Source organism: Patagioenas fasciata, chromosome 12 (assembly GCF_037038585.1).
Source record: "Patagioenas fasciata isolate bPatFas1 chromosome 12, bPatFas1.hap1, whole genome shotgun sequence".
NCBI classification, from domain to species: domain Eukaryota; kingdom Metazoa; phylum Chordata; class Aves; order Columbiformes; family Columbidae; genus Patagioenas; species Patagioenas fasciata.
Window position 1 is genome coordinate 9,078,706 of NC_092531.1, and position 13,192 is coordinate 9,091,897.

Genomic DNA, 13,192 nt, shown 5'->3' on the forward strand with positions numbered 1-13,192 from the left:
ATTAGCCCTACTTAGAAGCAAATGTCTGAAACAAGACTCAGATGGTCTATTTGCTGTCTCAATTTATCTATTTTCCGGGTTTTGCTAGGAATTTGAAGGTAACCCAGCATTTACCTGTTACAGGAAAATCCAAGTATAGCTCCTCCAATCCTTACCCTATTTCCCTTTTGCAACATAGTAGAGATGCAGCAGCATCTTTCACCATGTCTAGAAAAGGGGGGAAAGCTGCTTTTTCATGGTTTGTTCCCCTGCTCTTCACAATGTTTTGGGTTTTTTTCTCCAGCACAGGATTTAGACTTGCCTGTGCTGTGGTGTTTGGCCAGTCCCATTTCCATTACACATCCACACATATCCGAAGCTGTGCTGGTATCTCAGTTCCACTTCAATAATATGACCCACCAAGACTTGGAGAAACCTCTCTTCAAATCCTAAAGCCACTTTCTAATCTGTGCCTGCCTTACAGTCCCAGAAGAAAAGAACACGCAACTCTATTCTGTATCCAGCAGCTCTCCCTCCACTCAAAGGCAGTTAGTCTATTAGGAACCATTCAGCATGTTGAGCAGGGAAGAAGAAGGGTGAAACAAAATAAAAGGGAATACCTGCTGTGTTCATCAATGGACATTTTGAATCTACTCATTATGAATCTACATGGGGACCAAACTATGTGAATTCTGCTGCTGGCAAATACTTTTGAAAAAGGACTATATGCTGATGGTTCTCTTTTAAGTGGGTGTTACCCTTAAGATAGGGAAGAAGATCCAAATAGGCTCTGACCTCTTCTGAGATGGGTGCACTGGTAGCCTGCTTTGTTTTACAAAGCATTTAGTCTAGGAGGTATTCAGCATCTTTAGAATTTTTCCAGTTCACACACACAAGTGATCTGGTCATTTAATAAGGAGTCATTCCAGTGATTTGGAATAGATCAGAGATGACTCCTGAACAGTCAAGAAACTAACCCAAAAATTCTCTCTGTGGCTTGAATTGCTGGACTACAGAATCTGGAAGCATCACAGGCGTGTCACAGCAGTGGTTTGGCTTGAGAATTACCTTAAATAGCCTTATCACCACCAAATGATAGAGGATGGCAACTGGACTCTGAGCCAAGCACAATGGAATGACCAACAAAGCTGTTTTTCTGAGGTTTTCTTTTTGAACTCATATTTTTTCCCCACAGTTTTTGTATGTGAAACCTCAGTAACACAAAGTCTCAGATCAGAAGAGATCAGCAATTTGTACAAAAGATCAGCAAGAAGAGAACATGTTCATACTAAAGTTCTCACTCCCATCTTTCTGAAGGAAAGAGAAATATACGCTGGCACACAAACATTTAGCTAAAATCAATACTGATCTCACGAAGCAGAAGTTCAGTCCAGGTTTGAAGAATACATCCAATTTGTTTTCTAACACTTTTCTTAAGTCATAGGATGGATATTCCTACAATGTCTGGGTTGCTTGAACTCATTAATTTTCAAATCTAAGATAATGTGATTATTCATGTGTATTGACCATAAATGTGAGAGTATAACTTCAGTTCCTATACTGTAGTTTCATGAATTTAGGGACTGAGTGTCCTGCACTAATGACAGCTGATAAATATTAATACCACCAGGAGATTTTATCTTGATTTGCAAGAGATACTATTCCTGATTTTCATAATAAATCTCTATGTTAGGACCCCTGTTTTTCTGCATAGATAGACATGATTGGGACTAAATCTGCACTTACTGAAACATACTGACTTTCAAGAAAAAAAGCCAAGCATGAGCAGATGGAAGCAGGCAAAACCAATAACCAAAAAGAGAAGAGAAATAAACATCCAACTAATTCTCCAATGATTTAATGAGACAGAAGTTCAGTCTAGGCTTGAAGAATACAACCATTTTGTTTCCTAACACACCTCCATCTTAGGTCATAACTCAAATATTCCCACAGTGACTGTATTGCTTCAACTCACTAGATTTCAAATAACAATAAAGAACAATCTTTAAGTTGTCAGTAAAGCATTGTGTTTGCCCCCTCAGTAAAAGAGAAAAAACTGTTCCAAGCATAAGCATTTAATAAATGCTTGGTCTACTAGAGGTTTCACAACAACTTTGCCATGCATGCCACTATTGTTTTTTAATAGCTAACAATTCACAGAGAAAAGGTGGAACTAAACTTAATGCTCAGAGTGGATCTTGAGAAACTATGCTAGCATGTTAGAAATCTAGTGTCATTTCAACTCATTCATCACTAAAAAAATGCAAACAAAAGATGAATATTTAGAAGAGACAAAATACTCAAGCCTATATAGCTGGAGGCAAAGAGTAAGTAATTGCAAACAGACTGGAATCATTAGTGTGGCATTCTTATGTCTAAGTTCCATGTAACTGCAGATGACTAAAGGCATCTCTGAGTAAACTTCAAGACTGGTTCTGTGGCTAAAAGTGTCACACCAAAGGCTTCAGTGTCTCAGGACTTGCATCGTATTTTGCAGGAAGCTTTGGTAGAGCAGGAGGCTGATTTAAATAAGTTGCAAGAACTTTGTCTAAAGTATTAAAGCTGTCACTTCTCTTCTAGAAAAAGTCAGAAAAATGCTGCATTAAGTCTTTGCATACTGGAAGAGAATTGAGGCTGGTGCCTTAACAGAAGTGGTTACAACATAAAGCAAAGCCAAGGCACTGAGCAAAGATCCTTGCAGATTAAATTCAACTCTGGAAGACAGGATGTTTGTCTAAAGCACTGGCAGTGAAAGATGGTTGTTCTTGGCACTAATCACAATCACTGTTCAAGTCCCTCTGCTATACAGTTACCAAAAAAGAATGCGTTTGATTTCTCTGGAACTGACAGAGTGCAGAAACATTAATGCAAAAAATAATGTAGACCAGTTAGTAACTAGATAGGGATATAAATATTAACCTTTTCCTGGATATGGCAACTACTGCTCTGTCTAGTTCTTGGATCACGGGAACATGGCTGCCTGTTACATTCAGTGCAACCCGCTCTATGGCTTTGAACAAACTATCTCCCTTCCTGCAACCTAATTTTGCCATCTGCAAAACAGGAGCAACCCATTTGTACTGCTTTATGAACCACAAATAAGAAATGGTCTCTAAGAGCAGAGTATTCTTATTAATGCTTGAAACCCATTATAGTTATCTTGGGATGGATGTGATGGAGAAGGTGCTTCTAACTAGTAACATGCCGTGAAGCGTCTGGGCCCTGCATTCTCTCTCTGGGTGTCCGCAGCACTGTCATTTGGGAAAACCCTTAACTATTGGCTTAATCCTATTTAGGTCAAGTTGAGGTAACTATATTGTAGACAGAGTAAGAAGGACTTAAAAAACAAAACAAAACAAAATAAAAACAACCCACAACTGTATGTGCTACAGCATTTGGTAAACTAGGGCATAAATACCTTTTCTGTTTCACCAGCAAGGCTGATAAAACTATTATCTGGCAGTAAACCCTTAATAAAATGCAATGTATTTATTGCCAAACTAGAAAATGTACAAGACAGTACAAACACGTTTATAATTTATCCAACTGCTCCAGAATCTGACCACTCTTTCCAAGACTTAATCATCTCAACAGTTCAGTAATTTATGTTCGAATTTTTAATTAATAAATTAGAATATACAATTAAATTTGAATGCAAAGATCATCAACTATAATGCTAGAAGAAACCTCTGTATTAACCTTTTTAGGTTAGTTAGGTTAACCTTTTACAAAATACAAAAAACCACAAGAACGACTGATTTTGATCCATATTCAGAGAAAATAGAGCATAGTACAGGCAATTATTCTAGGAAAAAAAAAAGGTTATACTAACAGGCTAGAAAGTACTGAATATTGATCTGTGTGGGATTTAAGATACCAACCAGTATTGCTATATTCAGCACTTTAAAAACAAGAATTGTATTGAGGAAATAGCCAACAATTTTTCTCACTGTCCTAACGCAGTATCTTATCCATAGACTTCAAAATGCTTCTGAGACTGCTGAATCAACACTTGATTCTGTACCATAAGTGAATTTTCATCTTCAAAAGTCCTGAACTTCTGAATTTAATCTTCAATTTTGATTTTAAATAAAGATATTTTTACTTTATAGCAATACCAGTTATGGGTAAACATGTCTAAGGAAACCCTCTTCACATGAGATAAACCCTCACAGTGGACATTTTAGGATGTTAAGAAGTCACCAGCACCATGGCATCTGTTTTTAAAATAAATAAATATACTTAAAGAAAAGAAAAACTAAGTAAATAAAATCATATAGGTTTGTTATATAAGCTTTACATTATCCAAATTAGGCATGGATAAACCCCACATACTGGTGTTTCTCCTGCCACACTAGACATAATTGACTGATTTGCACAGGTGAGAAAGAGCATATGTCTTGTTAAAAGCTGCTCGAGGAAGAACAAGTCCAGCTCTCAAATGCTCAGAACAGAAGAAAAAGAGAAAAGCAGAAGAACTTTTAAAGAAAGATAAAGTCAAAAGGGACCCAAGCATGTCAAACACTGTGGTTCAGTTTTCAAGTCTTTACACACTATTGTGAAAGCACGAAGAATTAACTTCCACTTGATGAGCACACAGAATATCAAGAAGATCCCACTTGGACACAAATGCAGCCATGCCAGATACAGCCCCTGCTGGTAGCCATGTCAAACTAGTTACATTGCAACTGGTCAGCAACAAGATTTCTGGCAGTTTTCATAAGGAGGGTTGAAGTAACCAGCTGCACATACAGAAAGACTTAGATTTAACATGGAGAAACATTGAATGAAAATTTTGTAACATATATAAAAGCAAAACTAGCCTTCCACACCCCCCACCCCCCACCCCCCCCAAAGAAAAACCATCACCGAGTATCTGACAGCCCTGAATAACTGGTATTTGCCTTTTGTATATATTTATGTGTGGTTAACGCGTGCTTTAAAGATAGTGGTCACTGAAATACATCACAAAATAAACATCCATAGTTTTGGCTACGCGGCAGAGCTTTAAGTAGAACACACTCCTCTGTCATCTGGGAATTCTACCTTTTCCCAGCTTTGCAGATAGATAAAACTTCTGCCTTATTTTGCTTGAGGAGAAAAACGATCCTTTGCATGACAACCAGTGCAACACAAGTCACAAACACCTACGTGCAGAAAGAAAGAAAATGGAATTCCTTCAAGAGCTTGTTGTTGGTGAAGACAAAAATAAAATATTTATTTTTGTGGTCAGATAAATACTATGCATAGTGGTGTGTCAGCACGACCACAAACTCTTTTGTGCTTTTCTTGGGATTAAAAATTTAACAGGAAGGGAAGACATTAAAGTGAGGTTTCAGCCACCTAGAAACTCCAGCATATAATTACAAAACTGTCTTCAACAGAGGGTTCTTCCTCTGCAGCCAAGTGTACTAATTTGGAAGAAAAAAGTAGTCCCTACTGCTTTATTATTTTTAAAAAGTCAAAAAGGTGACAAAACAGCACTTACTTGTAGCTCAGTAAATGACAGAAGAAAGCTCTTTAGGCAACATGAATCCTGTTGTCAGGTACGAACTGTCAGGATACAGCATTTCCACACTCCGGGGCACGAGGTTGCTTCAGCCTGCCCCTTGAACTGGGTCACGTCTACTTTAGATCAATTCTCATGTTAAATTTCGCTGATGCTGAAACACAGCAGCCCAGAACTCTCATGCAGCACCTGCTCTGTGCAGCGCCTGGGCAGACTGCACAGGTGGGCACAACCTTTACCAGGCATTCTGGAGATGTTGCCACAACTCAGGCAGTAGGGGCTGAAAACAGCAACGCACGAAGTCCAGCACTGTTGAGTTTGTTGACTCCAACTAGGAAGCATCAGATTGAGGGCCTGATCTGATACCAGGCAGTTGACATAGGGAGTAGTCTGCCAGAATTATGGAAACTACCAGCTACTGAAGAAATGAATGCTGCTTGTGTTGTGGCTCAGCAGCAGGTCCTCCTCCTGCCCAGCACTGACCAAAGCAGTGTGAGTTGGACAACACGTCCCGCTGACCATTGCGATGAGATGTCACCTCTGGGGCTGCAGTACACCCATGTGGCTCTACCCAGAGCTGCACACACTTACCAACATTCACTTGAAGATCTCTCAATGAGGATCTCTCAAATCTCTCCACCAAACAATGCACTGTGCCCAGGGACCGAGTTTTCACATTGAAGGAAGAGAAGCTCGTGAGTCAGCTCAGTCTGTGCATCTGTCTGCCTCCAAGCTCATTGATCAGACTTCATTGCAGGTACAACAGCCAGGCAAACAGCCATTTGGAACAGACTTGTAACTCACATGAGTAAACAGTTTCTGCATTTAGCATCATAAACTTTGTGCCACAGAAATGTGGTGTTCCTTTAACATGAACAACCACAATATGTTTAATGTATTTTGCTGTGAATATGGAGAAGCAGGTTTCAGGAATCATAGTTATGGGCAGATAACTCTCTCTTTGTTAATCATGGCATGATCACATAAAGACAAAACTTCTATAGTGTAAGGCAGGAAAAAAAACCCCACCACCACAACAGCAAAACCCAAAACAGTAACAACAAAAACCAACCAACCAACCAACAAAAACCAACCAAACAACAAAGCAACACAAACCACAAAGCCAGAGATTAAGTAAAATGTAGGGAAGATGAAAGTAGTGATGGCATGTGTGATACTCCTGGGGTGAATACCTTATCAGTTTGGACTGATTTAAAAGCAAAAATGTACTCAAAAGCTAAATATATTTATGCTGAGGAGGTTTCTATATTATGTATTTGGTCCTTGATCAGGAATTAAGTAAGGAAGATGTAGAAAATCAAAGGGAAAGGGAGACATGAACAAGAGTCTAGTCTTGAATTTTTGTTTTAAATCTTTTCTTACTGTGAGGCTTCTGATGCAGGAAAGTTTAGACAAATGATAAAATGTTCAAATTATTTTCTGAACAGTTAGGGAAGCAACACTAGACTATTTGTACACAAACAACTTTGAGGCATTTTGCTTTTAATTTGCATACAATTCCTTAAAGTGAATTCCACGTGAAGAATGGTGAGATACAACAGAGCTCATTTACCATTTCACAAGTTAACAGAACAAAGTAAACATCTGTTCTTCTTATTAACTAGCTTCCATCCCTTACTCCAACTTGTCACTTCCTGCTGCAAGTCTCCATGCCAAATAATTGCATGGACTAGTTCCAAACTCCACAGACATTCACATGTGGACTTCAGTGGTACTGCAAATTATAACAGCAGAAAACATTGAAGTAGAAAGACTATAGATGAGCTTATATTCTCCTAATGTTTCCCAAATGAATACCCAAAATTCAGAGTAAAAAAATACTTCAGTTGTTCAGCTCAGCTACTCATCTGACTGTGGTTCCTCTATGGAGCACATAGCTAAGAAGAAAAAAGAACAATACTTTCTGTCAAGTAAGAGGGGGCATTACATCAGAAATAGAGAGGTCTCAAGATAACTGTGCTAAAATGGGCTTCCCAAACAAAATTATCTGGAACACAATTTGAGCATGCTCTTTCCTTCTGTATACTGGTAAAGTTTTCTAGCTATACAATTACCATACATAATTGCATTTGACCAGGCTTTTGGCTTCTTTCAAACTGGCAAATATCATTCTGATCAAAATATATTACAACAGTATTATACCTGTAATAAAATACTGGCATGGTGCTAAGGACAGCATCATCTTTCTTCGTGCTTTAATGAGACCAAATGATACGTTAAATATACGTTAAAAGGGAAGCAGTAACAAATCTGTCTTGCAGATCTTTCCAAAGAAGAGGTTGGATTGTGAAGCTATCCAGGTAAAAAATAAGAGAAAGAGCCATAAGCTGTGGCCCTATCACTACAACTGTCTTTATTTAGGTCTTACAGCAATAAACATCAATTTAGCTTTATGCTTAAAAATTTACAGGAAACCTTTTTTTTGGTGTAGGAATTCTTCACATCGAGATTCTGTGACACTGCTCGCTGAATTCACCACGTAAAGGTTGAGCAAAAAAAAAAATCAAACCAGTTGTGCTGACGTAGAAAATTACAGAACTCAGAACTGCACGTCTCCGATAGTAAGGGGTTGCATTTGCACACAAGCCTACACATCACAGCACATCTGTTGATGCCAGCGATTCCATTTGGGATTTGCCAATTTTTTCCTCTCATGATTGTGGATTCTCCAGGAACTCTACTGAGTCTGAAATACTTCAGTACCAGAGAAGAGACTCTAACAATAAAAATCTTTGTACACTTTAATATTTATTAATTCTCTAGTCATTTTTTGCTATATAGTTAACACTAGTGTGACAAAATTCCTGATAATTATATCTCATGCAGGTAACTTAAATGAGTTAGCACTATCTAAAACTGGTAAACCTACTACTAGGAGGGTTACTTTTGAGTCTACAAGAGAAGTATTTCTGTAACAATGACAACGAGGTGGGTATGCATATAACATAACAGGCTCAGCTGAATGTACTTGGTAGGTATCTAAATGACAGCACAGCCTTCACAAGGACTGGAGTGGCAACATCCTTTGACCTAAATAGACTTGACATTACTGTTGAAGAGGGCTTGAGTGGAGGTGGAACCATGTTGGAAATTGTTGTTAGGAGAGATGGTGTTTCTGTGGTTAGTCAAATAGTTTAGCTGTTGCTATTTAAAGTTGCTGTGATTTGCATTCTTTCTTAGACAGGGTAAAATGTGTTACTCACTCTACCCATATTACTATTGTTTAGGTCACAACAGATATTGAGAGCATACCGTACCTTTCTGCAACTGAAAAGAAAGACTGTGGATAGATTGCTGCTATACCTTCTCTGCAATTCCTTGGTGAGTACATTTTCATCAATGCCAACTATCAAACAAACTCCCTAGAGTCCAGACTTTTAAAAAATATATTACAGGAAATGTCTACTTGCAAATCACTTATTCTTTTCTCCTACAATACCCACAGGTTTCAAAACAAAACAATTATAAATGAAATTAATAAAAGAATAATAAGAATTGTGATAGTCTTTTGTTGTACTGGGCATTCCCCTTTTTTAACTAACATATATTCTAACAGAAATCCCACAGTACAAACCAGATAACTTCAATTAAAAAACAAAATGCAAACTATTCAGTCCAATCTTAGAGCATGTGTATGTGTGTATAATACTGTAAAAGTAGTCACACATTAGAGGTATATAATTGAAACAGCATTTTCCTTCATGAACCTGCTATTATTGAGGCAGTGACAAGGTTTCCATTTCTTTGTTTTCTGAGCTCTTTAACGAGTGGCTATTGCCACATTTTGTAAACCTAAATACTGTACAAGCAGAAGCTTGTTGGTATCAGGTAAAGAATAATACTACTAGTGCAAACAGGTGCAGAGACAATTCCTCCAGTTTTGGGGTGAACCAGCTATACAACACTGGAAGAGGACAGGCATCTTCTTCAAACCCACACCCATGCGTGTTTCTCCACTCAGACGTACATCTTTCTCTGTCTTGGTCTTCTTTTTACAAGGGTAACTGGGGGAAAACCACCAGCTCGTGTGATATTTATCATATGAAAGATTTCTTGACTGCTTTTCTATTAATATTACAAATGTTTTGTAACAAGTCAAGGAATGATAAATACCTCAAGCATCAGGAAGGTGACAATAATACTGACTTAGTATCTTTAGTAAAAAGTGAAACATTCTCTCCTGAGATATAAGTCAAGGAAGGAACAGGAATGATGAACCTAACACTGTACCATAACTTGATCATCATGCACCTCAGCTGACCAGATGAGAAAGAACAAGTGTTTATTGCCCTCTGCTCATCCAAAGCTATGACAGGCAGTTTATTTAGGTAAGTGCTTGGCATACCAGAATGTTGTCAAAGCAGTTCTCACTGTACTGTCCCCCTTTAGCTTATTTCTTCAAAATGAAAAAAAAAAGAAAAAAAAAAAAAAAAAAAGAAAAAAAAAAGCAGAAGAAAATCTCAGCAGGTTAACCTTCATCTTCTCTCAGTTCTGAGGGTAGAAATTTGTATTGCTGTTGGCGAATCTGAGCCAGTTTTTTCCTTGCTTCTTCCAGTTCTCTTTCCTTCTTCAGCATTTCTTCTTGGGCTGCAATGATCTAGAAAACAGAAGCATGAATTATGATAGCATGGAATACTGTCTGTAAAACAAGATTTCTTTCTCTATGACACCAGTCACTGCTACACCTTGAGCATTCTCCAGAGAGGCACCAAATTTCAATGACTTTGGCAGGAATTGCTCAATTTTTTTCCAGGTTCCAGGACTATGTCACCAAGAACAGTATTGTATTCCCACTTGTTTCTTAAAGAGGACTGAAAAAAGAGTCTACCAGCATAGTTTTACCATACATCCATGACGGATTTTATAGTGCTGTGCTCCCCCAACATTCAGTGGGCTAAGTGCTTGGCAACATGTAGGATAAACACCATGTCTTAATATAATGTTTGAGTGACAGTAAAATTGAACACTCATTACTGTAGGTTTACAGTATTCTTCTGTGTCTCAAAATGCTAAAGAAAAAATGACAGAACTACAGATATGCAGAAATGTTAAATTTGTTTGAAAAGAACCATTAACTTAATCAGAACAAAAATAAAAGACATTGGACAATGGTAACTTCTATTACAGTAAATGCTCAATGAACAAGTGTAGACATCTTACAGCAAATAGCTTTGCTGTTATGTCAGTGGTTACCTAACAGGACGCATCAAGTAATTTATCATACATAGATTTGTCCAGCCTGCAGTGCAGCAGATGGACATTGTAATGCTGCTACATTTCTGTGATAGTTTTTCTCTGCTTTAGTTCTTGGGTGATGGTACCAACCTGAGCTATGCCACCCACAAACTTTGTTTTGACCACAACGTCATCATCCTCTGCTTTCCCAAATGCTGCTTTTTGGGCCGCCCTCACAAGATTGTCTGATGCTCGCTTGACAGCATTTCCTGCAGCCTTTGAAAAACATACAAGAAATTTAGTAATAACAGAAATTTATAACTGTAACATTAATAACTGTAACTTGCTTGACTACACAGGAAAGGTGTGTTTTGGTTTGGTTTTCCCAGTGAAAAGCAAACTAATATTTCGAAACCAATGATACAGAGAGGAACACAATTCCTTCATTTACGAAGCTAAAAGTTGGGAAAGTCACAAACAAGATATTTTTTCGTTACAGTTTGAAATAAAACAGTGGATGAAATCGCAAGTTACATTATGCAGAATACTGATCAGATTTTTTTTTTTCTTGATGAAGAAGAACAGAAAATGAAAAGTAGCATAAAAAGAAACATTTTAAGACAATGAAGTTTTTAAATTAATGGACTTTCATCAGGGTGAATTAGCCAACTACACAGCAATGATTATCTCACATTTAAACTTTTATTTTCTTAAACATTCTAGGATTTCTAAAGATAAACCATTAAATGTGTAATACATCTTTTATTATCTAAACTAAGTAGTGTCGGCAATTGCGCATCAAAATGAAAAAGGTAACTAACCTACCTGCATTCTAACAGGGACATAGCCATCTTTGCTATATCATAATAAATACTGGTAGTAGAGATTTCACACTGCATGCTCAGTGACAACCATGTCCACAGGCACTGGTTTAATGGATGCAGAGGAGTGGCCTTGGAATCTCCTGCCGTGATCCCCACAGAGATGAGCGGCAGAAGAGTCCTTGTCACAAACAAAATACAAACCTCTCTTCTACTAAAGCTAAAAGATGGAGCCAAGCAACCTTTTTGAAGCACTGATCATTGGCCAGGAAATACCCTGTGCAAACACATGATGGTAGTATAGAGCTCAGCTTTGTAAGATCTGGTGCTGAATTTGCCCCAGTGTACTAATTGGAGAAAGTGGTGGAAAGCTGGATCCAGGAGAAGAACAGTCCATAGTTTAATGGGTACTGCACATGGAGCTGTAAATGAGATCTCTTATATACCACTGGCAGAATCCTTTACATTTGTGAGTCCCAGATAAGTCTTATGTCTCGTATTTGTATTTTAAATTGGTTGATACAACAAAATCTGACTTATGCCTCCATTTTCACTCTTACTAGAATGCTCCTCCTTTCTATCTCTTTACCTGTTCATCAATATCAGGACAGAGGCAGGAAAAGAAATTTCTGGGTTGATGTGGACTTAATACTGAAACAAATCGTGGGTCATCCATTCTGAGGGACTGAATCGGGGACCTAGCTATGTGTTTTCTACTCAATTATACATACATAATTGGTGAACAAAAGTGCCCCAGAATTCCACAAGGAAGAAAAACTGAACATAATTCTGAAAATTCAAGGAACTACTCCTATAACAGCGTTTACATAGTACTGCTATGATTTTTCAGGAATTAAGAGCACAAGTACCTGTAGTCTCCTCATGGCTTCAGAATCATGATCAGCCTTCACTTTGCAAGCCACAAGCAACTGTGCTGTGGAAGCTGCCACTTGTTTGGCAGATGAGATAAGCTTCTCCTCACTAGCGTGGCCTTGTACTGAGGCATTAGCTGCTTCACAGAGATTGCTGGTTGCAGCTGCCACCATTCGGGCCTAGAAGACAGTAAATAGTGTCACTGTGTTTTCTCACAGGATTTTATTTCTTCAGAGAAGGTACTAGCTTTCCTTAAGAAAAGAAGGTACTCACAGCAGAAATAAGTCCCTGAGACCACTGTCCATCATCGGCTGCATTTGCAGGGATCGCTCCAACCTGAAAAAAAACCCAAAACAAATCAGAGATGGCTTACAACGATTCAGAAAAGACAATTACTTTGTCTCAGATTTAGACAAACAGTAATCCATGAAAAAAAGGAACACCTGCACTTGTGACTGCGACCAGCAGGAAACAGGAGCAGAAAATTGAACTGAAAGTTGTTTGTCAGCGTAAGTGTGCTTCCAGCACACATCTGCCTGCTCAGATAGCATCCAGCTTGATATGCTGCTTGAATTGCCCTGTCCATGAGATGTGTAAAAGTCTCAGAGTGATGATTATTGCAGCTGAGACTTTGGCCTAAGGAACAGTACCTCCTAATCTCCTGGCCTTTGAAATAACTTCCTTCTGTGTCCACAACACATTTGGATTTTCATCATTCTTGAATTTCTTCTGATTCTGGCACTATGGGAAGGTACAAGCCAGAAAGCTCCACAGGGAAGTCCTCCAACTGCCTTCATGCCTAATAATGGCATTT

General features: G+C 38.3%; 1 protein-coding gene across 8 annotated transcripts in view; it reads right to left on the minus strand.

Moving 5' to 3' along the window:
- Positions 1-6,974: 6,974 nt before the first annotated feature.
- The window catches only part of TLN2 (talin 2), a 163,241-nt gene continuing 157,023 nt past the window's right edge, over positions 6,975-13,192 (minus strand). For all 8 annotated transcript variants that reach the window (XM_065847858.2, XM_071813815.1, XM_065847857.2 and 5 more), the window contains 4 exons: positions 12,652-12,714; positions 12,375-12,557; positions 10,835-10,960; positions 6,975-10,106 (listed from right to left, as the gene is read on the minus strand). In XM_065847858.2, coding sequence (XP_065703930.1) covers positions 9,978-10,106; positions 10,835-10,960; positions 12,375-12,557; positions 12,652-12,714 — 501 coding nt within the window. In that variant the 3' untranslated portion in view covers positions 6,975-9,977. The remainder of the gene's footprint in view (positions 10,107-10,834; positions 10,961-12,374; positions 12,558-12,651; positions 12,715-13,192) is intronic.